We start from the raw sequence: 25,962 nt of genomic DNA on the forward strand, positions 1-25,962 counted from the left end.
CACAACCATCTGTAACAAGATCTGACTCCCTCTTCTGGAGTGTCTGAAGACAGCTACAGTGTACTTACATATAATAAATAAATAAATCTTTAAAAAAAAAAAAAGAAAAGAAACAACAATACATTTCCTGGTTCTAGGGGAAAGACAAAAAAGCATAAAGATAAAAAGGCACTATCATAGCACATAGGTACCTTTACACACACACATACACATATGTATACATACCAAGAGGCAGAATAGAAGTCCAAAGTCCTAATACAAATGAATTTTTATTTTACAGTTTAATAAGCATTGAGCTATGGCCTCAAGACAAATCACTGTGCTTGAAAATGTTAACTAGATGCTGGGTGTCTATGTAAAACAATCACTGATCGGTTATTTTTCTCAGAGCTAAATACAAAACCTGTTACTAATGATGCCTGCCAAAGTTAAAGGGCATTAGCTCAAGGGGTTACTACTTCCTGCTGGACGTTCATCCACGTAGGGACATAGATAAATATCAGAGAAAGCCAGTTGGCCCAAACTAAGCAGAGTGTTTCCTACTCCTAGAGCTATGTGCTCCAAATGTACCAATTTTTCTAAGCATGGGTACATCCCCACATTGCTCTCTAACTTTAATCTTCCTGCTATGCCTTCCCATAATCTAGAATATTAAGTTAGAATCAGGAAACTACCTATATTTTGTATGGATTTACAGATTTGCCAAATACCCTTTCTGGACCTTTGTGTCACTACGTTGAAGTCCTGGGTCAACAATCTGAATATCTTTTATCTGTTGAGCAATGTCTGCATCTATGCAATTGTTACCACAACCATGAAGTAGTCATGACCATTGCACACATTCAACATATTTGTAACAAGACACAGAAAGGTCACATAATTTAGCCAAGGTCTCACAGTAAACGAAATAGCCAATGTCAGAGCTTGGGCAGCAGACTCCAAAATTCAGTCACTAGATCCTCTTCTGGCTTCTTTATGATGCTGGCCTCTTTTTTCTCCTTGTGTTACCCTTCCCTCAGCCTGGGGTGTCTGTCTGTCCTTTCACTGACATGTCTGTTCTTCAGAGTCTTCATGAAAAAGTCTTCCTGAATGAAGTTAGTGTGTGATCTTCTTCCCCCATGTGATGTTGAGCAGAAATCTGTATTCCAGACAAAAACTATCCCCGATTGCTTCTCAAATCAATGCTGACCAATGAGAAGTGTTTGCTCTTAGAAGGCATCCTGCCTGGCTACTCCTTCATATTTGAGTTCTGCATTGGTGTGCACAGCTATAAAAACCATATATACCGTGTAAGATAATTCACTCAAGCAACACAAACTGGGTAACTATGAAAAGAAGATTGAGCTACCAAGAGATACCAGATGATTACCCCCAAAAAGGTATGGCAACCATATGGAGCCTTCATCCAATTGGCAGTAACCCACACTTCAGACAGTGGTGAGTAAGGAGAACTCAGGTTCTGCCAAATTACCAAAATCTAAATGTGCATGAGGTTGTTTAACAAAATTGCTCATAAAGTGATAAAGTATTTGTAATCCTTAGGGAACTCTAGGTTATAAAGACCTTTGTAAAGCCTTTCTGGAAAAACTAAGCGTGTTCTCTATCATTCAAAGAACCACCAAAGCATGTGTGGTTGCCAGAGCAACAAAGAAGCTTTGCTAACATGGACCTCCTTCTCCTTTCCAGATCCTGGCCATCGTGTCTATCCTGTTCATCGTTCTTTCCACCATTGCTCTGTCTCTCAACACACTTCCAGAGCTGCAAGAAAACGACGAGTTTGGGCAACCCAGTGACAACCGGAAGTTGGCACACGTAGAGGCTGTGTGCATTGCCTGGTTTACCATGGAGTATCTTTTACGATTCCTGTCCTCACCGAATAAATGGAAATTCTTTAAAGGCCCGCTGAATGTCATTGACCTTCTGGCCATCTTGCCATACTATGTAACCATCTTCCTCACCGAGTCTAACAAAAGTGTGCTGCAGTTCCAGAATGTTAGACGAGTGGTCCAGATCTTCAGAATCATGCGTATCCTCAGGATACTGAAACTCGCCAGACACTCAACGGGCCTGCAGTCTCTGGGCTTCACACTCAGGCGAAGTTACAATGAGTTAGGTTTATTAATATTATTTCTGGCCATGGGGATAATGATATTTTCCAGCTTGGTGTTTTTTGCTGAGAAAGATGAAGATGCTACCAAATTCACCAGTATCCCTGCATCATTTTGGTGGGCTACCATCACCATGACCACTGTGGGCTACGGTGACATTTACCCTAAAACACTGTTAGGAAAAATTGTGGGTGGTCTCTGCTGCATTGCAGGAGTCCTGGTTATTGCCCTTCCTATACCCATCATTGTGAACAATTTCTCTGAGTTCTATAAGGAGCAAAAACGCCAGGAGAAAGCTATTAAAAGGAGAGAGGCTCTTGAAAGAGCCAAAAGAAATGGCAGCATCGTTTCTATGAACTTAAAGGATGCCTTTGCTAGAAGTATGGAACTGATAGACGTGGCTGTGGAGAAGGCTGGAGAGTCAGCCAATACCAAGGACTCAGTAGATGATAATCACCTGTCTCCAAGCCGGTGGAAGTGGGCCAGGAAGGCGCTGTCAGAAACGAGCTCCAACAAATCTTACGAGAATAAGTACCAGGAGGTTAGCCAAAATGACTCCCACGAACATCTGAACAATACTTCTTCCTCCAGCCCACAGCATCTGAGTGCCCAGAAGCTGGAGATGCTATACAATGAAATCACCAAGACACAGCCTCATTCCCACCCGAATCCAGACTGCCAAGAACAGCCTGAGAGGCCATGTGTGTATGAGGAGGAGATAGAAATGGAAGAGGTGATCTGCCCACAGGAGCAGCTGGCTGTGGCACAGACCGAGGTCATCGTGGACATGAAGAGCACCTCCAGCATTGACAGCTTCACCAGCTGTGCCACGGACTTCACAGAGACTGAGAGATCACCCCTGCCACCACCCTCTGCCTCTCATTTGCAGATGAAGTTCCCCACGGACCTCCCAGGAACAGATGAGCACCAAAGAGCCAGGGCACCTCCATTCCTTACACTAAGCAGAGATAAGGGGCCTGCTGCCAGGGAGGCTGCAGTGGATTATGCCCCAATTGACATAACCGTGAACCTCGATGCTGGGGCTTCCCATGGTCCCTTGCAACCTGACAGTGCCAGCGACAGCCCTAAGAGCTCGCTGAAAGGGAGCAATCCCCTCAAGTCAAGATCCCTCAAAGTGAACTTTCAGGAAAACAGAGCCAGTGCACCACAGACCCCGCCCAGCACAGCCAGGCCACTGCCAGTAACCACAGCTGACTTTCCGCTCACCACTCCCCAGCACATGAGTACCATTCTTCTAGAAGAAGCCCTCCCCCAGGGACAGCCTCCCTTGCTGGAGGCTGATGATTCGGCACACTGTCAGGGACCATCCAAAGGTTTCTCCCCACGATTTCCCAAGCAAAAACTGTTTCCTTTCTCTTCTAGAGAAAGGAGGAGCTTCACTGAAATAGACACTGGAGAAGACGAAGACTTCTTGGACCTCCAAAGGTCAAGACCAGACAAGCAAGCAGATCCCAGCCCCAACTGCCTAGCAGATAAGCCTGGCGATGCCAGAGACTCTTTAAGAGAAGAGGGCTGTGTGGGTTCCTCCTCTCCCCAGAACACAGACCACAACTGTAGGCAAGACATTTACCAGGCTGTGGGTGAAGTCAAAAAGGACAGTAGTCAAGAAGGTTACAAGATGGAGAACCACTTGTTTGCCCCAGAAATTCATTCCAACCCAGGAGACACAGGTCACTGTCCCACTCGTGAGACCAGCATGTGACAAAAGCAATAAAAGAAAAAGAAAAAAAAACTGTTTCTTAAAAATGCGATTAATAATGCCGTGAACTAAAATTTGAGAAACCCCTCCCCCTAATACCAGTGCATAAAATATTATTTTTTGCATGGCATGAACAGTATAGTTTAAGTACTGTTTAAATAAAACCGAGTCCTGAATAGCGAGCAAATAAAGTGCTCTCTTAGGAACCTGTGCTCAGCCATGTCTGACATTTTTGCTCCTTTCATTTCCAATAGCAGGCAGGTTTTGGAGTTTCAACTCTTACCTCCCAGTGAACTTTAGAATTTGCACATGAAAGGATGAAATGTTGTTGCATGTGTTCATGCTTACGGGGAGAAAGGTGCTTTCAGCTTGCAAACTTTGCATAACTTTGTAAATAGGCCTGGATGTAAATGTGCCTCAAACATGTGGACACGCCATTTCTGAGACACAGGTACCTCCTTCACAGCTACTGCCTGAAGGAGCTGTCCAGACTTCCTGTTGCAAAATTGTAACCTCTTCTTAACCCATTTTGTGTATCTTGCTTTGGATTATAAAGCTCTTAGGTTTGTTTAAAGGAATACAGTATTTTTATTTTTAGGATATAATTTGGAGGGTATATTTATATGTATTTTCACTTATTTGTGATACAGTTGACAGGGTATTTTTCTTTTCTTCTTTTGCTTTGTTGTTGCAATTGTGATGTTCTTATAAATCATGGAAATTAGTAAGATTTAATGACCAGATATCAAGTATTTGGAATTTAAGCTTGAGCTTTTACCTATAAACTAAATATCATGTCATAGATTATTACAGAAATTCAAGTTTACACAAAGCTGAAAATGTACAGAAAGTTCTATTATAAAATAAAACTTTTAATTGGTACTCCACATTCAGAAATCACCTTTAAAACAATGTGTGCTTCAGCACTCCAAACATGGATCTGCTGTCCAACATACAAATAAAGAGCTGCTAAAAATGGAAATTCCATAAAACGACTTTTAAGAAAATAAAAGTAGAACCCCCATAAGAGACAAAGCTGGTCCCAGCATGAGATACCGTGCTAGGAGCCCAGGTCTGGGCCACTAGGGTAGAGACCTAGGATGACAGTACACGGTGCAGGAAAATGTCCTTGTAGACGTAAGTCCTTCCCAAGCATGGCCAGAACACTCGGTAACTGCAGCAGCCCTACAAGCTTTCTCATGTTTCCAAGCCTGGAACTTTCCTTGCTAAAAGTCATGCCAGGCATTTTCCTACTGAGAACACCAAATCCAGAGGCACTGGGCACTGGGGGTTACCCTGCTCACCAGACTCACCTTGCTTTGTGGAAATCAAAGCTCCAGCTACTGATGAGAAGCTGCCGGCTGTGCAGTCTCCAGGATGTCTCCAACCTGGTGGGATCTCACGTGCATCCAAAGGGAAACAGTCCAAATTATTTCTAAGCCTCCTTAAGATCTCAAATTAATGATCTCTTAGTTTCCTGGCAATGCTCAGGTTTTGCGGCAGCAAAATGCATTTCGTGCATGTGTGTATATAGTTCAGGGAAATGGGGAAACTGCCAGCACAAACTACAAAGTGTATTGTTTAAGGGGGGAAAAAATCTAAATTTTGTTCTTTATTCTTTAAAGGAAAAATGTTTACAAAAATAGCCCAAATATTTAGAATCTAATATAAGTCTTGAATATTTCTTAACAGGATCTGGTCATTAAATCTCAAATAAGGAAATGAATTTTGATTTTAGTTAAAATTCAGGCAGTCCTGATATTAAGAATAATTTGAAGTATTCTTTTGTCCCATTGTGCTTAGAATTTCTTAATGGTTTTTATGTTTGTTTCAAAACAAAACCTTTAAGAGTTTATACTCATTAATCATTGATATTTATATTATGCATACTTCTTTTTGTGTCTAAAAACTAAGTGTTGATCAGTTTTTGTAAATCTAGAGTATTTGAATTTTCTATATATAGTTTTACAAAGTCAAGCAGGTCTATCTATTGTTAAATGAATAGCAAATAAGTTACAAAGATCATTTTCTTCATACAGCCTCATGAAGCAGTTATTTTCTAAGGTCTCTTATTAATGAATCTATTTTTTTTTATTCATTTGGCTTATTGCCATATGACCAGTGTCTCACGTTCCATGTCTGTCAGGCCTTCTATTTAGCACCCCGCTCCATAATGCTTATGATGGGGACCCTTACCCAGGCTCTGCTGTTTTCCCTGGAAGCATTTTTCTGAAACCTCTCCCTTTCATTCTCAGAGATTGCTGTTTATTTCATTTTTATATTTTAAAGAATTGTTTTTAAGTCCTTGGAAATTTCATAGTTTGAGTCTTTCTAGTTCCTCTGAGACAAACGTCTTCAGGTAGGAGAAACAAATGAACACTTTCCTCTAAGAAATCTTCAACTGTGCTGTTTTACAAGGAGGTATTTCCCAGAATGCACCTATGAGTCCCTTCTAAACTTTGGCAAATGGCGTCAAACTCAGAGGAGAACATGTAAGTCTGGAAAGACCTGGATACATCTGTCAAGCGGAGTTCTTTTTGAAGTCTTGTATGTTCTACATTAAAAGTCCATGGCCATGCTGCAACTTACTCCATGACATGTATGTTTGAGAATTTTAAAATGCTGTTTTATATTATGTATCAACTAGTAAAACTGACAGTCTTATAACTTCAAATACCTCTTTTGTATACCTTGGAAAACATCACCCAAGTTTAGGTAGGACTACCTGAAGGGGCTATTGGAAGGTTGTGCTTCCAAGAGTTCATTTCACCATTAGCTAGCTCAGTGACCAAGGATAAATTCCAATGAGAAAGATTATTTGAATGGCTTCAAAATTACATGATCCTTCTAATGGCAAAGCTGTTTCTGCTGGGCCTCTTAACCAGTGCAAATTGCCCAAGACGTTTTTAATTTCAAAGATAAGAGCATTGAAACAGGTATGCATTGAGTCCTGGGATACTGCTCAATGGTAGAGGACCTTCCTAGCATGTATGACACCCTGATTAATCTCCAGCACTGTAGAAGACAAAAACGGGGGAGACAGGAAGAAATGAGGGACCTATCTGTAGGTCCACACATACACCAAGTGGATCCCTGAAATTGACCTAATTGTTCTCTAAACATTTCACTAGAAATGCTCTCACTCTGACACAGTCAACTGCTTTGAAGCAATACCATGATGAGACCAGATCTAATAGGAAAAGAGAGTTGATGACCAGTGTCCATTCCCATATTCTCTTATTAACATTCTTATTCCCATGCTGGCCACGGAAATTTTACATTTTACAATTTATTTTATCTTGAAATTATAAAGATTTGGAGGGGGTAGCTTAGGTATGTTCTTTCTCGACAGTGCCCAGAATTATCAGTAAAGATAGAGAAATCTGCTCTTAGTTCTATTCCACCCAGGTCACTGGTGAGTGGCCGACCTTGACCTCACACACACCATCTGGCTCTAAATATGGCATCCTAATGTATCACTGGAAAGGGTGTTCAATGGCTAAAACCATGTAAATAGAAAGCATATTGCTAATATGAATGTTTTATTTTAAAGTAGCAAATCTGTGGGGTAGTAAGAGCTAAGAACCAAGTTAGGCACTTATGTTTGCCAGTTGAGAATTCTGTCAATAGCATACATGGCCTTTCTCTCAAGAGAAGACTCCACTATTTGTGATGTGAGGTGGCACACACATGAGGCAGAAGTCTATAGAAAGCCACTTGATCTTCCTGAACAAAATCAGACAGAGATAAATCCAATTCAGACTAAAATGCATCATTTATTGAATGTCATCACTATTTTGCTGTTTACTCATTCAATCAACTCTAGATGAATATCTCCCTCTTCCATGCCAACCACACAAGGGTTCAGTTCTCTTCCCTGACAAGGACAGATTCAGCTCTTAGCCTCATGAAGCCTTCTGACACTCTTGGCTGGCTGCACCATTTATGGGAAGCTGAAGATATTTGTTGTTACTGCAAAAAGGTCACCTATCAGGCAGAAAAAAAAAAAATCACCCAATGATCTCATCAGAGAGTCATAGAACATACATAAATTATCTTACTTTTCCAAAGACCTATTTTTTTAAGAAATAGATGAACTGAATAAAGCCTAATTTATAATCATGTTTGATCAAGTTTATTTTTCATGCTTGAAAAAGCAAATTGTTGATCTGATTACATGAGGTCATAAACTATCTTTGTTATCTGGTAAATTAAAAAATAATATTTTATGGTTGGTAGTGAACCTTAGTGGTAGAGTATTTTGTCTGCATTAAGCCCCGGGTCAATCACCAGTACCGAAACAAAAAAAACATTATTTTAATTTCTTATCAAAATAGCTAATAATAATCTGTCACAAGTAACTAAAGCAAAATTTAATACTAGTAAGAAAGGACTAAAAATTTTTACATTTATGAATAAATTTTAAAACAGCATTTTAGTGCTTTTCTTCCTGCAGTCTCTTGGCAACATTACAAGAATATATACCTCACTCAACCCTCTAAATTCTTAACATTTAGAAGTCAACATTCAAAAGTCTCTTGGTTTGGCTCAAAAATTTAATCACTAGGTCTATGGAGATTTGAAAGTATATTTGGTTATTTTGCCACTGCAATGTCTTCCTCAAAGTAACAAATAGATAAATAGCAGACAAATAGAAGATAGATAAGTAGATAGACAGACAGACAGATAGATAGATAGATAGATAGATAGATAGATAGATAGATAGATAGATAGATAGATGGAAAAAAAGAGAAAAGAGAAATGGGTTTGGTGGCACATGCTCTACCCTAGCACTTGGGAGGTTGAAACAGGAGAACCCCGAGTCTAAACACAGCTGTCACTACATAGTGAATTTCAGATTATCTCAGCTACATAGTAATAACCTCTCCAAAAAGGAGGAGGAGGACTAGGAAGAGGAAGGGTAAAAGAAGAGGAAGAGCAGCAGCAGCTGGACATAGTGGTATACACTGGAATCTCTACACGAAGGAGGCAGAGGTAGGCTAATCTTGAGGTCAAGGCCAGCCTAGTCTATATACGACGTTCCAGCCCATGCAGATACACAGTGAGACACTGTCTTTAAAGAAAGAGAAAGAAAAACAGAGAGGGGAAGTAGAGGGAGAGGAAAGAAACTAAAAGAAACTCTGATATGTAATAGAAATGAAAATGTTTAAAGACCAGTTTCTGCTAAGAAGAGGAAGGCCTTGGCTTTGCAGTTCTGGTGAGCAGTTGTCCATACTGTAGTTAACACTGGGCTGGGCTGCATACTTCCCATGGTTTCAACAGCCATGTCCTCCACTTGCCTTTGTAAAGTACAATCCCATGAATCCTTCTTCACCACCATCATTAACATGCATTACTTTCCTCAGTAACTCTATAAAGGTAATATATATATATATATATATATATTTCAAAGCCAGCAAAAGACAAAAACATAAAAGAAGAAAGATTTTTAAATGTAAGTAATTGGTATTCTTATTTGGTGTGTATACCTTTATAAATGTTGTACTTATAAAAATATACATGTATAAAATTTAGATACTTAGAGGATACGTGAAGAATAAAATCAGAAGTTAGTTCTTACCACCAAACAGTTCTAGATTGTTCTGTTGACATATAACAAAGCTTTCCTGAGCACCTATAGTTTGCTTGAAGGTAACACATACAGTCACTTAGTCCAGCTTACAGCCTAGCAAACATTTTTTTAAAATGATTATGTTCCCATGTGAAATCCATTTTCACAGAGTAGGCTAGAAATAGCGTGACAAGATGTCTATGTCTGTTGTCTAAGATCTCCAAAGTTCTTTTCCATTTCCTTAGATGCAAGGAAATTCCACCACATAATTTCTAAACATTCTAGCTTAAAATTACAATAAATATTGGACATTTAGTGACAGTGTGAAGATATTTTCAACTTCAAAATGAGAAAGATGAATGAAAAATATATTATAGCCAAAAATCATGTCTATTCATTAAAAATGACTTAAAAACAAACAGAAACTAGGAACTCTGTCTAGATATGATCCCACATTGACCTCAGAATCACAATCCTCATGTCTCAGCTGTCTATGAAATGATCTTTTTTTTTTTACATTTTGTTTCATATTTTCAGCCCTCTCCTCTAGTTAAGCCAACACCACCTACTGCTTTGGCAAAAGCCAAATGCTGGTCTGAGCAGTGCAGATTCTGTCCATCTGCAGTGGGACCTACTGACAAAGAGATGGAGGGACCCACTGACAACATGATGATGATGGGACACATTGATGAGATGGTGGGAGAGTTTTTCTTACAGTTATTTTTCATGTTTTTCAAGCTGAAACAGATTTGAGGTGCTTTTCTTACAGTTATTTTTCATGTTTTTCAAGCTAAAATGGATTTGAGGTCGCATAACAAGGCAGAACAACAGCCTTTCAGAATGAAGACACAGAATTCTGACAATCAGAGGCAAAAGACTCAGAGGTGTATCATACTATCCACCCTCCTGCCTTCCTTCACCTTAAATCTCTTTTGGTGCTCAGTGCAAGAAAAAATGAATTATTTGACAATTGTGCATAGATGTAACAGTCAAGGCCATCCCCCACTACTAGCCCTTCAGTCCAACTCCTTGATCTCTGCCACTATTGCCTCCCGATTCCATGTATTCCGCAAAGGATGGGATTCTATTTGCCCAGAAAAGGTGGTTGGTAACCAGAAGTAAGGACAATTGCTCTGCCCTTCACATGCTGTGCATGTTCTCTGCATGCAGTCAGAAACAACTAGGCTCCTGACATCCCTGTGGCCACAGCTCTTTTTTCTCTTTGCTGTGTCCCTCTGTGTTTGCAACGCTGTCCACCATGCTTTCAGGGCACCCCATGTGCTGCCCCAAAACACACACACAAATCTCGTTTGGCTACATCTTGACCAATGCTCCAGATCTCTGCTGGACTGTACAGAATGTGTCACTTTGACATCCCTGCCACTATGGGTAGCTAGGCAAGAACTCGAAATACTGTGTGTGTGGGGGGGGGGGGGGGAATCATAGATGTAAAGACAATCCTGGCTTCTAATCTGTCCAACAACTATTTCATATAGCTTCTACTTGAAGACTATGGCACGGCCCCTTATATGACCCTGGTAGAAAAAGGAGTATCTTCTAAATTCCCCATAAACATTGGTTTGTGCTGGCCAGAAATCCTACTGTGGCAAGATGCTATCAACTTTTTTATTTGCAGCATATGGGTTATGCTTTTTGCTTTATTTTTCCCTGCAAGTTTTATCCAAAGCACTAAATTTGATTAAAATTAGGAGTATTTTTTAAAGGAAAATAGACACAAAAAGCAAAATTACTAATATTAACCCAAATTACTTGCTCAATGGGAATGCTGTCACCAGAAATAATAAAAATATATATACTACTAAAATTTCAGTGAAGAATTAGCAAAATTCTTTGTACTCAGCTCAAAATCAAAGAAAGAAAAAAGAAAAATCTGTAACTCACAAAACTTAAGTTTATCACACAATAATCAAGTTCCAAACCTATGCAACTTTAAAGAGGTATATATTAAACCATAAAAAATTCAAAAGGGAACACATGGAAAGTATCTATTAAGCAAACATGAGGTGCCATTAGCAAAATGAAACCATTTTAAAGGCTTTAATTTAGCTATATAGTAGCTGTGCATGCTCCTTGCTTTCAATGAAGTATTTTATTTTCTACAGTTGTTTATATAGTTTGCTTACTTGTCCTGGGGAGACAAGGATTCATAGAAAAAGAGGGTCTGAAGGGAGAAATTATTGGACAACTTATTATTACCTACTGTGCCTGGAATGTGTTGAAACTACGTGGCCTTCCCCATCCATCTCTCTCCCTCTCCCCTTTCCAGGCTTCACTATCCCAGTTTAAAAGGACAAATTCTGTCATCATTTCTCAGATTCTGCCTCCTCTGGCTTTTAATTCCCCTCCTGACTCTCCAGTACATACCAGGGGTCCTTCCCCAGGGCCTACCTGCTTAGAGTGCACAGGTACCAAGTCAAAAGCAGAAACAAACGCACCATTAGCAATAACAACTAAAGCCAGAAGGGGGTATCAGCAAGTTTAGAGGCCAAAGAGACACTGTCCTGATGAAGAAGAAAACATGGTTGGACTGCATTTTTTACCTATGAGTAATCAAAAATGCAGTTTGGGCAGAAGTACTGTGGTCAGGTTTGGACCTTCACCCTGCTAATTATGTACTCTGAGCTGCACATAGGCTGAGCTGTACTCATAGACAAAATGCAGTGCGTTTAAGTCTCTACCAAGCTCTAAAACTTGAAAGGAAATAGCTGGGTTGTTGAGGAATATGGGACCAAATTCATTAATATTTCCCAAGATAACCATCTCAAATGCAAATCTTTCTACTAAATATGTGTGTAGCCTATGGGTGGGTCTGTTTTCAGGCAATATGCCAAAAGGAAGAGACCAATACATCTTTTTCATTCTCTGTAGTAACAGACATTTTAATCAGGGAAAACTGGCATTCGGGTAAGTTTTCATATAGTTTGGGACAAAATTCTAATAGCCATCCATAGAAAACCTTAACAAAAGATGCTAGGGTGGAAAGAAAGCCATACAGAAAAGCTCATATCTATTACACATCTTGTTATAAGCAATTCATATTTGTATTGGACTTTTAATTTTTATTTTATGTAAAAGCATCTTTAGATAACCATGTGAAATAAATATTACTTATTTTATTATAAATATGTAGATTTTTAAAGACTATTATAATGTAAATGAGATGGATATAGAAAATGCCAAGCATACTGCTGGACAATTAGTAGGTATGCAATTTAAAATAAGAATTCCAAAGGAAGTGATTTGAGTCACACTTGTGTTTGCAATACTTAGCTCCCAAATTCTTCTGTAACTTTGTATGTGTGTTTAATCAAAACCCACTGTTACATAAAATGTAAGGCATTTTATTTGTTAAGTTATATACATATAGGTATCCTATGTTGTTTTCAAGAGGGATATTACTTTAACAATAACATGCTATGAAAACTAGTACTACATTTTTAACCTAATTGCCTTAAATTTTTAGTGTTCAGTAGGCGAGTGTCAATTTCTTCTTGAGGAAAACAGCTTCCTCAATGATTTCAATTTACTGTCTGTTTGGAGAGTCTGTTATATCTTTCTGTTGCCATGAATTTAAAATTGCATCGTCACCTTGGAAACATTCAATATAGTAGTCCATTTTCCCGCTTTGAATATTTTCAAACCACGGTTTCAGTAACTGGCCCTTTGCCAACTATTTTGTGAGTACAAGGGCTTTGGCATTAAACATATTTTTTCTCATTAAATGTTTTTGTCTTAAAAATCTAAAGTATAATCTGTCATCAGTACAGATTTTCATCAATTTTGCCTATTCTACTGTTAAATCTTACTAATCAAGAAAGGTGATTCCTCGGGGGCCTAATTTTTCATGTCAATGTATTTAAGATATTGGGTTATAGAACTAAGATGAACCCCCATTATATAGTGACAATGCGTGATGACCAGGGGACACCATACAGGAACAACGCCCTGTACACTCAGCCCTGACACACTGCAGCCGCTTCAGCCAAATCAGACTGACCACTGTAGAACCAGACTGTGGTAACTCTGACCCTAAAATCAAACTAGCCCTGAAGTTCTTCTATTGAATCTACAAAAGAATTTCCAAGATGCAGTAAAACTTCATTCTCAGAGGATCAAGTAGCCATCACTGGAAAGCTGAAAACCGTAATTTTAATGAATTTTTGTTTGTTTAATTGGTTTAGTGTGATTATTTTGGAGTTGGTTCTTTGTGGTTTGGAGGGAATGGCAGCTCTTTGTGGGGGTTGCCTAGTAATTTTATAAAAACTTTAGTATAACACATTACTTATTTTGGTCTTTCAATTCATTATAATGCTTAAAAGAATAATTCATGTTCTAAATCATAACTGCATGACGATTTAGATCTTCTTACTATTTAGTTATAGCCTAATGGATACTGTATTCCTCTGTTTTCTCAAAAGAATAAAGTTCCTAGTTTATTAAATAGTATTCTGACAGAAAACTATGTGGCCCAACCAGCTCTGAGTATACTGATACCTATCTCTATGTAGCTTATACGCAACTTCCATGTTGACTGTCATGTGTCTGCTGCATTCTGAAGCTGCCACTGTGGCCGTCTCATCTTCCTATGCCAACACCCCAGCTGTGGTGTCCTGTGGTGTCATGCACATAGGCTACGGTATGAACACAGCTGTAATCTGCTTATTCAACATCAAATCCACAAAGTCTGAGGCAGCGCAATAACACTGTAGTCCAAATGGCGCACTGTGCACGTCATCTGCATCCCTGCCTTCTTTAACACATATGCTGAAGCAGTGTTTTAAGTGTTTTTTCCCAACTTGTAATAAACATCTCTGTGTCATATCTACATAGTCAAGCTATGCCTAGTAATTAAGTTTTAAAATGTTGCCTATTATCTAAAGAAAAATATCTACTAAATTTCTCATATATTCACTCAAATTCTCTTCTGTTATCAATATAGGCCTATCTATAGTATATGTAAAATATAAGAAGGGTCCTGTGATGAGATTTTGCCTGCCAAACTAGCTATTGAACCAGGTCAAAGATTGTACTGTCCTCAGGAGTTATTGATCTCCAACATACTGGGTGTGGGTACACTTGGTGTTGAAGCACTTGCCTTGTGCATGCAAGGCTGTGGGATCAAACCCCAACACTAGAAAACTAACAAAGTTAGGTATCTGTAAAATTAATGATAATAGACATTGAGATTCTAGTATTTAGGGGAAGTGGGAGTAAAGGGGAGGGGAAATGGAAGAAGATGGAGGGAAAAAACAGCCCTGATAACAAAGGAAGATATTAAATAGAGGAGTTGATGCACACAGTATATGTTAATGGAGAAATAATTGGTGGAGTTAATACATATAGTATATATTTATGGAGAAGTGACCGGCTTTGGGAGGTGTGCACATACAGGCCCTCATGTGTTTAGAAGGGGATCCTAAATTATCTGCTGGGATTTCCCCCCTTGGTATACCAGTCTTTTTTATTTTAATTGTTTAACTTGCAAAAGTTATTAATTCAAGATTTAATAATTATAAGCTTATTGTTAAACTCATGACAACTCTGTGAAGGTTCGTATTGATTTTCTGAAAATTTATGATGAAAGTATTTAGTACTGTCAGTAATTAATGCATACAAAAAGCCTCATTGGGGGCAATCCTGGATGGTTTCTCTATACAATATGTTAATAAACATCCCATTCTTTTTCTCTCACATTATAAAGATTTTAAATGTTTTAATGAAGTCCCTAAGCATTCCCCCAGGTTAAAAAATACTCAAAAATATTTTTTTAAATCTAAGGAGTAAAGTATCAGAAATCAAATACTAAATGAGGAGTTCTTTACATGCTTCTAGACATATATATTCAATAAACCAACTTTGTATCTTGGAGCTATACACATGATTAGGTAACTACAGTGCATGGTCCATCATTCCCTTCAGTGTCTTAGAGGGTTTTCATACTAGTCTATAAAGCTCTGAACGCTGCAGGGAAGAAGAAGCACAACCTGTATTTTAAGAGTTTCCAAACAAGTGATCCTCTCCTGTCTTCCCATGTAATCACGCTGTGCTCTGTCCTGTACTCTGTTGGCTTTCGATACAGATTCTTGCCAGGAGCTAAAGCACACGCATAAATGGCTACACCTTGTCTCACTCACCTGCCTCCACGTGCTTTATTCCACTATATTTGCAAACAAGATGTTTTGGGTTCAGTTCTGTAACCAGGATGTGTTTTAGCATATGCCTGTTTGTTTGACTGTCCAACCTGCACCATTAATACAATGCCTTTCCCCCCCATCTAATGGTGTTTGTATCTGTGTCCCTATATCTGCTGCATTTTAAATTCATAACAAGAAAAGATGATTTTGTATTTATACTTTGCTGATCTAGTCAGTAATTCTGCACCAATCAGCAGACTTCTCTGCATGTAGTAGTCTGTACAATTGTTCAACATCAGAATACTTGTTCATGTCAAAGTGTCTATAAAATTGCCACCATTGTTCTTCATTTCAGTCTGGTAGAATACATGAGACAGAAAATAAATGTGTAAATGACTCACTTGTGTCACTTCAGTTCTCTGCATGAAACCACGTGATATTAAGCATGGCACGAGTGCGCCCACTCCCAGCCCATGGAAGACTGACACCTCATTGCTGATCCTTCAGGCAGGTGGTTTTATAGAGGATTGTGGAAAGGTCTCAAGTCCAGGGTGGATGGGATCTGGATGTTTTGTCACTCAAAGAAAGCACTTTATTGTTCTTTGCAAAGCAATTTTTTACAAAGATGGCAGGCAAATGTCACTTGCTTTATACTGTCTAAAAATTCATTGCAGGTCCTGGAGAAACGGCTCAGTGGTTAAGATTTTCTGCTTTAGCAGAGAACCCAAGCTCAGCTTCTAATACCCATGTTAGGCAGCTCACAGTCACCTGCAACTCCACCTCCAGGGGATCACACACCCCATTCTTCCCTCTACAGTCACTAGCACTCACATGTGCATGTGCATGTGCACGTGCGTGTACACACATACACACACACACACACACACACACTGCAAAAGAACTTATTAATCTAATTAAATAATTAATTAGAACTTATTAAATAATAATTAGAGCTTATTAAATCTAATGCAGACAATCTTGCTAAAACTCTAGAATAAAATAATTGTAAGTCTGTTATCTGTCCTACAGACAATTCAGGACAGTCCCTATGGGTAAATTAGGCCTTCACTCTGGACCCAGCACCAGCTTCATGGGTATATGACCTGAAGCACCCCTCAGAAAGCCTCCACACCCACAGTGAAGTGATGCCTACTGGTATCATCTTGAAATTCTTAGTTTTGAAGGAGATGACTTATATTTTTTACACTTGGGTAAAGGACTTCCCACCAATTCAGATCCTCCAAAGCAAGAGGTAACAGAAGGAGAGACATACGTAGCAGTTAACATACATTGATTTGTTCATCTACTCTTCATAATATACTATCATCATCCCCATTTTATAGACAAAGAAGTCAGGGCAGAATGAGGTCAAGTACCTTGCTAGCAGGCACCCGCTAAGAAAACCAGGATTGGAACCCAAGCATAAGGTACACTGATCATTCAGGCTATGCTGTATCTTGCTTGTTGTGCTGCCCTCCCATCAAAGACAAGTACTTTGTCTTATTTGTTAATATAGTGTTTGTAAAGTGTATCAGAGCCACCTTAAAAACTATTGCTTAATAACTTAAAGGTTTTAAAGATGATACCTTCTAAAAACTTGCATATCTCCACAGCAAAATGGCTCTGCTCTGCTTTTATTTATCAAATACACTGGCACATGTTGACATAATAAGATAGCCCTAAACTTTAAGTAAATAAATTGCCAGTGGACTTGTGTCACCAGCTCAGATGTAATTACAGAAAGTCTAATCTCTCCAACCTCCTCCTGCATGAGGAAGAGAAGGGAAAAGAGCAGTGCAGAGGGAGGAACCACTGGGAGTCCATCCTACCCCCAATTGTCCATCTGCCTTCCTAGCTCAGAAACTATCTAATTCTTCCTAAAATGGCAAAGGACAAAGGTCAGCACACATGAGTAAATGCCACTATAGTTTCCAATTGATTTAAAAGAGGAAAAAGATCATGACCACATGAAAGGTTAGAGCTGGTGTAGAGTGATTCCTTAGTAGATTCTGGGAATTGGACAAGAAAATGAGTTAATGATGTTCTTTCGGGGTTCAGTGTCACAGATGAAGGAAATAGTGGTCCCCATAAAGCCCACTCTACCCACAGCCTTTAAATTTGACAATGCCACCCAACACAGCTGAATGAAGTGCTTACAGTCATCCTTGAGTGTTGACACCCAGAGTGCATGATTTGTTCACATTAAGAAATTATAAATCCCCCCGATAAACATCTCTGTTCTGTTTACCACACTCATCAAAATTCTCTCTCTCTCTCTCTCTCTCTCTCTCTCTCTCTCTCTCTCTCTCTCTCAGTGAAAACAGACTAAGAAAAAAATGACTAGGAGGTCATCCAGTCTTAGAGCTCTACCTACCAAGAAAAATGGAACAAAACACAGTTGAATACAGATTTTTCACTTAGAGATGTGGTCCCTATTCATGCCCACTCCTCCTCAACCTTAGAAAATCAGTTGTACAGGGCATGATTTGGGAAACAAAAAAGATGGAGGCGGAAAGGGGATAATAGCATGACTCTAAAAGAACTAAAATAAAATTTTTTCCTCCCTTATCCACCTTCTCCCATATTCAACTTTGTGTAAACAGATGGGTTTAACAGTGTGACTCAGATGAGTGCAGAATAGCAGACTGCTGGAACCAAAGCTGAGCACATTCCTCCCTTCATCCCATGGCTTTCTTTGTCCTTATACCTCTGCTGAACATCTTCTCCAAGATAGACTGCAGCATCCCTGGCCAATGCATTAGAACATAACTAGGAAAGTGATCTAATGAGATCCCTGATCAAGGCTAAGTGCTGCATGAGTGACTGCCTCTGACTGACCAAAACAGCTTTGTACTTTCTCATGACACACACTGATGTCAGAGAGTTTCAGCAGAGAGCAGAGACTATCAGAACACTTCACAAACCTCAGTGAAGTTATAAGCCATGTGTCACAAGTACTCTAGGTGAATGGGGAGTACCTTGAGAGGAGAATTGTGGGGAACTCTATGACCAAATGAAAGAGAATTGAAGAGGTTGAGAAAGAAATGTTCAAGGACTTTTTTCAAATGCTGTTGCTGTACAGAAAGGTAGAAGTAACACTCACACAACATACCAATGCTTTGTTAAGTAATTCCCAAAATTACCTAACCAGCATTCAATTAATTTATATTGTATCTTTTAGTGCTGAGTACTAGCCTCAGCCTTAGTACCAGGGACCCAAGACTAATAACATTGGGTTCCTACCCTAAAGAGCTCACAGGCAACATTACAAGGAAAGCAAAAGTCAGCACCAGTACTCCATGCCATCTAGCCCTCTGTCCTCTGCCATGTCTGCCCCAACGAGCATTTCACTGACTAGGGATGCACCTTTTGTATACAACACCCAAATCAACCACCACATTAGCTTTATCACTACAGGGAACAAAGATCTCAGTATCTCCCACTGTAATCATGATATTGCTGCAGTAGCTAATGTACTTTAAGAGCCTGTTGTAAGACAGACACCATTCTAAAAGCCCTATAACTTGCTATCTGCTTCAATGCTCACTCTCAAAAGCAGTTGGTTAACAGGAATCTTTATCAGTCTTCAATGAAGACACGGGTAGAGGAAATGGGAATAACTTCAATATGAGGAAATCAGGTGCCCTTTAGGCAGAGCCTCCACTGTGATGCATGTCTCCTATTAGATTAAGGACAGAGCTGGTGAGATCGTCTTCCTAGAGTGGCTTCAGAATTAGGATAGATTCTCAGCCAGCTGCAGTGAGAAGCACAGACCTGTTGGGACAGAGGCAGCTGACCTTTCTGTGTCCTTTTCATTTCCAAGATCCTATAATTTGTGATGCTCCAGGGTCAACTTTATGTGTGTTATGTATGTATGAATGTATGTAGTATGTATTATATATGTGTGTATCTATTTCTAAACGTCTGTAGTGAAGTGTCTTCACTACATTTTATCCAGCTTCCATTCACCATAGATGACAAAACTGAAGGGGAAGGCAAGAATTCTGCAAAACCACGTTTTTAAGATTTTAATAATCACATATCTACATTTTTGCAGGAACAAAAATTTAGAGAATGACACACAAAACGATCTCAAAATACAAATGGCAAGCATGACATGAGACTACATCCTAGAAACCCAAGCAAGCAAGCCCTGCACCACGTGTGGTAAATGAGTCTGAGATGCCTTTGTGAGGATGGGAACAAATTAATGAGTATTTATCACGTGTACACACAAACTGATGCTGAAATGCAATGATTTAAGAAAGAAAATAGAAATATTAGAATATTTCTAATTTTAAATATTTCATAATTTCAAATTATGAGGCTAAAGAGATGGCTCGAGGGTTAAAAGTATTTGCTGCTCTTCCAAAGGCTCAGGGTGCAGTTCTCAGAGCCTGCACTGTAGCTCACAAACTCAAGGTCCAGGATATCTAACGCACACTGTAGGACACCAGTAGCACACATGTGGCACAAATGCATGCAGAGATGCATGCAGACAAAACCCATACACATCAAACATTTTTTAAAAAAGAATTCAAATTCTTGTCTAAGCAGAATTAAGGAAAATATGACTCATGTTTCCTTTGATTTTAGCAAGAAAATACTGTATGTATTATAAAGTATCAAGGAAGCCACAGCTTTGAAGCAAAAGCCCAGTCTATTTCTCAGGCATTAAGTAATGACACACCAACATCTGTAGTATAAAGTAAACCTGTTAGGCTTCTGGAATTACCACAGCATTACTCCCAAGAGAAGATGACAGTTCAACCAGAATTCCAGATTCACTGTTTAATTCCTGACCATTCTTACCATGCCATTCTCTGTCATGTCTCTTCACTTGATTCCCTCCATATTTCATCATGCTCTGAGATTTTCTCCTTCAGTTGATTACTTTTTCAGTGTTTTTTTTTTCTACTTTCATAATCCCACCTAAACCTAAATAAGAACATCATGCAAATGGTGACTACCTACTATGCCCTTGTAGTTCCATGTTTTCAGCACTTGGACAGAGTTCAAAAAAATGCACTGAAAGAAGTGAGAAAATGAGGGTTGGGGAGGGAAAGCTGTTATTCCAGAAAGAATCAGAGCAGGGATAATTTGAAAAAGTCTGGTTTAGAACTAAAGACTTAAAATGAGGAAGAAGTAGAACACTAACAGGTATCTGTCTGCACAGGGTAATAATGCCTTTAAGTAGGACCAGCAAGCTCGGCTTCTCGAGCTATGCAGGGCCTCAGGGGAGAAAACACCAAAGGAGAAATAGAAGCAACTCCTGCCTTTGGTGAACCTCCAGACTAACAGGAAGACATCTTGTATGCATCACCTCTTGAAAGAGGAGAAGTAAAATAAACACTGAGCTGAAACAAAGGCAAAATGAAATAGCTCTGTGGAGGGGATAGAAATTGAGCTTGAAGAGTTCAGAAGGGACCATGGAGCCAGCAGACTATGTGCTGAAGTTCTGAGGAGCAAAGAGAAGAAAGAACCTGTTATAGCGCACAGCAATTAAGAGATGAAGTGTCAATGTGTTCATGAAACAGCAAACTTTTCCTAGTGTTCATGAAGTATAAAACAACCTGGGTGTGTGTCAGTCAGCTTTGGTTACTGTGATGACACACTGGAATTTTGCCTCATGGTGTCAGAGGTTTTAGTCCATGGTTGCCTGAGTTAGCCTCATCATGTCTGTGGCCATATTAAGACAACCATAGAGGCAACACTGGTCACCTTGAGGTGTTGAGCAAGACAGGGAATGCAGGAGGCCAGAGTCAAAATATAATGTCAAGGCATGTCCTCGATGTTCTGTTGTCTCAAAATAGGTCCCACCTCCTAGTATGGACCACCTCCAAATAGTCTATTAAGCTATGGGCTTATCAATGGCTTAATGTGTTGATAAAGTTGATTAGGACCCAATCACCTCCCAAGGTATCCCACATCCAAACACTGCTGCACAGGAGATCAGGCCTTCAACATATGATACACTAGAGGGCATTTTATATCCAAACTGTAACCAAAAGGTCTTGAAAATCATATGGAATAATTTCACATTTCATCCATGCAAAGTGAGGTTGTTTTGAAGAAGTGACTAGTAAAATGCTGCAGGAGAACCTCATTTGGGTCCTCGATCTGCAGGAAATGGGGTTCTGGTTACAGGTGAGCAAAGAGTTGGCGAGAATGACAAACAAATATGGACACAAAGGAGTGTGTATCTGAATGTATTTTCTCAAAGCAAGCACCAGTCTTATAATACAGAAGAAAAACAAGAAAGTTAAGGGAATACATCTGCCAAGATACAGTGACACAAAACAAAGAAAATGCCTACATAAAAAGATGATGGGAGCCAGGCCATGTTTACAACTGAGAATAGGAACAATCCTTAATTAAGATCAGCTAAACACAGGAGCCAGGTGAATGCTCTGATGCAATGCTAGTCTATTGTTAAACCCACCACCAGGGGTCCTTTAGTAAATACCTGATTATGCTATTTCTCTGGGCCTAGTGAAAAAACCTGCACCAGGGGAATTCTGTTCTACTAACCCCTTCATGAATAATACTACAACCCACCTATTTCCTAGGCCATTGTGTATTCCTGTGTATGGATGTAACTCAGCTATTGTTCTAAGTAAATACTATGTAGACTAGCCCTGAGCTTTTCTAGCTCTATTCAAGTAAATTGTAATGCCTAATTAGTTTCACTGTCTCTAATAGAAGTGAATTTCAATGTTACTGAATAGGTAACATTCTTACTGAATTCCAAGCTCAGGGTCAGCTTCAAGGACTATCTAGGACATTGGTGAAGACCAGGGAGTAAAATTCAACCTGATTTAAGTATTTGTAAACTCATTACTTGGAAGCACCTATAATACAAGAAAGAATACAAATCCATACACCAGACTAACACAGGGGCAGGAGTTGTGTATACCTGCTATGGGAATGCCAAGGTTCCAGGAGGCTAAGTTTCTGTGAAACTCTTTGCCTAGTGACTGCTTCCAGGCTTTTAGGCCTTTCAAGCAGACTTCACTGGAGGGGAGGTAGCAGTAAAGGAAGACACAAAGAGGATAGGGAAAAAGAAAGAAAGAAAGAAAGAAAGAAAGAAAGAAAGAAAGAAAGAAAGAAAGAAAGAAAGAAAGAAAGAAAGGAAGAAAGAAAGAAAGGAAGGAAGGAATAAAGAAAAGTCAAGGGAGGAAGTATGTGACCACTTACCAGCTTGTTTCTTGGGACCATTTGCTTGGAAAATTGTTTGAGGTAGTGTCTGTCTTTGTCATTGAGGTGTATTTCCTGTATACAGCAAAATGTTGGGTCCAGATTATGTATCCAGGCTGTTAGTCTAGTTTTGGGGAGTTGAGTCCATTGGTGTTAAGAGATATTAAAGAAAAGTGATTGTTACATGCTGTTATTTTTGTTGTTGGAGGTGGAATTATGTTTGTGTGGCTATCTTCTTTGGGGTTTGTTAGAAGAATTACTTTCTTGCATTTTCTAGAGTATAGTTTCCCTCCTTGTGTCAGTGTTTTCTATCTATTATCCTTTGTAGGGCTGGATTTATGGAAATATTTTGTGTAAATTTGGTTTTGTCATGAAATATCTTGGTTTCTCCATCTATGGTAATTGAGAGTTTTGCTGGGTATAGTAGCCTGGACTGGCATTTGTGTTCTCTTAGAGTCTGTATGATATCTGCCCAGGATCTTCTGGCTTTCATAGTCTCTGGTGAGAAATCTGGTGTAATTCTGATAGGACTGCCTTTATATATTTCTTGACCGTTTTCCCTTTACTTCTTTTAATAATCTTTCTTTGTTTAGTGCATTTGGTGTTTTTATTATTATTTGATGAGAGGGATTTCTTTTCTAGTCCAGTCTATTTGGTGTTCTGTAGGTTTCTTGTATGTTCACAGGCATCTCTTTCTTTAGGTTAGGAAAGTTTTCTTCTATAATTTTGTTGAAGATATTTACTGGCCCTTTGAGTTGGGAATCTTGGCTCTCTTCTATACCTATTATCCTTAGGTTTGGTTTTCTCATTGTGTCCAGGATTTCCTGGATGTTTTGAGTTATGAGCTTTTTGCTTTTTGCATTTTCTTTGAATGTTGTGTTAATGTTTTCTATGGTATCTTCTGCACCTGATATTCTCTTGTCTATCTCTTGTATTATGTTGGTGATTCTTGCATCTATGACTCCTGATCTCTTTCCTAGGATTTTTATCTCCAGAGTCATCTCCCTTTGTGATTTCTTTATTGCTTCTACTTCCACTTTTAGATCTTGGATGGTTTTGTTCATTTCCTTCACCTGTTTGATGTGTTTTCCTGTAATTCTTTAAGGGATTTTTGTGTTTCCTCTTTAAGGGCTTCTAGCTGTTTACCTGTGTTTTCCTGTATTTCTTTAAGGGAGTTATTTGTGTCCATCTTAAAATCCTCTGTCACCATTTTGAGAAGTGATTTTAGATCTGAATCTTGCTTTTCCAGTGTGATGGTGTATCCAGGACTTGCTATAGTGGGAGAATTGGGTTCTGATAATGCCAAGTAACCTTGTTTTCTGTTGCTTATGTTCTTACACTTGCCTCCCACCATCTGAGGGCTACATACCTTCACTATATCTGACTGGAGCCTCTCCTTCCTGTGATCCTGGTTGTGTCAGAACTCCTAAGAGTTCAGCTGTCTCTGTGATCCTGTGATTCTGGGATCCTAAATCCCTGGGTGTGTCAGAGCTCCTGGGAGTCATGCTGCCTCTGGGACCCTGAGATCCTGGTGTGGCCAAGCACCTGGGGTCCTGGGATCCTGGGATCCAGTAGACCTTGAAGTGTTATAGCGCTGGGAGTAGAGCTTTTTTCTGGGTGTTGTGGGACTGGCTGTGGAGTTCGCACCCAAGGTCTGCTCAGGGCACCAGCCCAGACAGGAAGGAATCCATGCCAATGGTTGGGAGGAGTTTCTGGGTCATGCTGGTCCCAGATCCATCGGGTGTTGGGGCTGAGAATTTCTTTAGGATACCAAAAGAAGTAATCAGATGGCAGACACAGTGATATATACCTATAATCCCAGCATCCAGGAGGTAGAGGAAGGAGGATCATGAGTTCAAGGGGATCCTGGCTACATAATGAGTTTGAGATCATCCTGAAATATATAATATGACCCCCTCTCCAAAAATAAACAAACAAGAATATAGGGAGTTGAAGAGCAAGGGAGAGAAGAAAAGAATAAAAGAGAAAAACAAAACAAAGAAAAACATGTGAAACTAAATATTAAAGTTGGCAAAACCTGGACTATCATGAATCCTTTAGCATTACTACTAGTTAACAGATACACCTCTGGAATCTTCTTCCAGTACTTATGACTGCATGCTCTTTGGATGATTCTTTACATGTTTTTTGTAATATTTTTTTATGGAGACAATAAAAATTAATTTATTTTTTCCTCTCTGTGGTTAATGATATTTGTTTTTGTTTCAACTCATTTTGGATACCACTTTTACAGTTTTCACTGCTGCTTCTTGTTTAAGTAGGGCTTCCTATGCTTCAGAAAGCTTAGGCCCAGGGCAGTGGTGGTGCAGGCCTTTAATCCCAGCTCTTGGGAGGCAGAGGCATGCGGGTTTCTGAGTTCGAAGCCAGCCTGGTCTACAGAGTGAGTTCCAGGACAGAAAAAAGAAAGAGAGAGAGAGAGAGAGAGAGAGAGAGAGAGAGAGAGAGAGAGAAGAAAGAAAGCTTAGGCCTTGGTCCCCACTGGCCTTTTGTATACCCCACTCATCTGAACAGGAATGGATAAACAGTGGGTGAGTCTGTGAGGAATTTGCCCTGGGATTAAAGGTGGTGCCTGGATGCTCAATGACACCAAACAGGTTTTGGGTGAATATGGTACATGGCTAGCCCCAGACCTTCAATCGGGACATATTGAATAAAAATAGAAAGTGTTTTTCACTCAGAGATCAAAAAGTGAAGTAGAATGTCTGTGACTTGGGCAACACTTATTGATTTAAATTGACTATATGTGTATCTTATTCCAGAAATCGTGGGTAGCTGACTTTGTTACTTCAATGACAGGTGATAGAAATGGAAAGGACTAGCCAAATGATGCAAGCATATTTGAAACTCATGTTGAATGTGTTGTGCACTGTACTTGTTCACATAACATAAATCAGGAAAAGTCACATGATTTAGCCAAAACAGTTAAGAAAGAACAAGTCAACAAGGAATATAAATCAGTTGGTAGAATAATTATTTATTTTTTTGGAACATTTATTTTTTTATTTTTATTTGATATGTTCTTCATTTACATTTCAAATGCTATCCTGAAAGACCCCTATACCCTCCCCTGCACTGCTCCCCAACCCACACACCCCTGCTTCTTGGCCCTGGCATTCCCCTGTACTAGAGCATATAATCTTCTCAAGACCAAGGGTCTCTCCTCCTATTGGTGGCCTACTAGGCTAAACT

General features: G+C 39.4%; 1 protein-coding gene across 3 annotated transcripts in view; it reads left to right on the top strand.

Moving 5' to 3' along the window:
• The window catches only part of Kcnb2 (potassium voltage gated channel, Shab-related subfamily, member 2), a 436,827-nt gene extending 420,874 nt beyond the window's left edge, over window positions 1–15,953 (top strand). For 2 of the 3 annotated variants that reach the window (NM_001098528.3, XM_006495596.3), the window contains one exon: window positions 1,687–15,952. In NM_001098528.3, the coding sequence (NP_001091998.1) occupies window positions 1,687–3,831 (2,145 nt within the window). In that variant the 3' untranslated portion in view covers window positions 3,832–15,952. Of the gene's footprint in view, window positions 1–1,686 lie in introns of all 3 variants that reach the window. The other variant, XM_006495597.4, reaches the window with a different exon arrangement.
• Window positions 15,954–25,962: the final 10,009 nt, after the last annotated feature.

Source organism: Mus musculus, chromosome 1 (genome assembly GCF_000001635.26).
Source record: "Mus musculus strain C57BL/6J chromosome 1, GRCm38.p6 C57BL/6J".
Taxonomy (NCBI): Eukaryota; Metazoa; Chordata; class Mammalia; order Rodentia; family Muridae; genus Mus; species Mus musculus.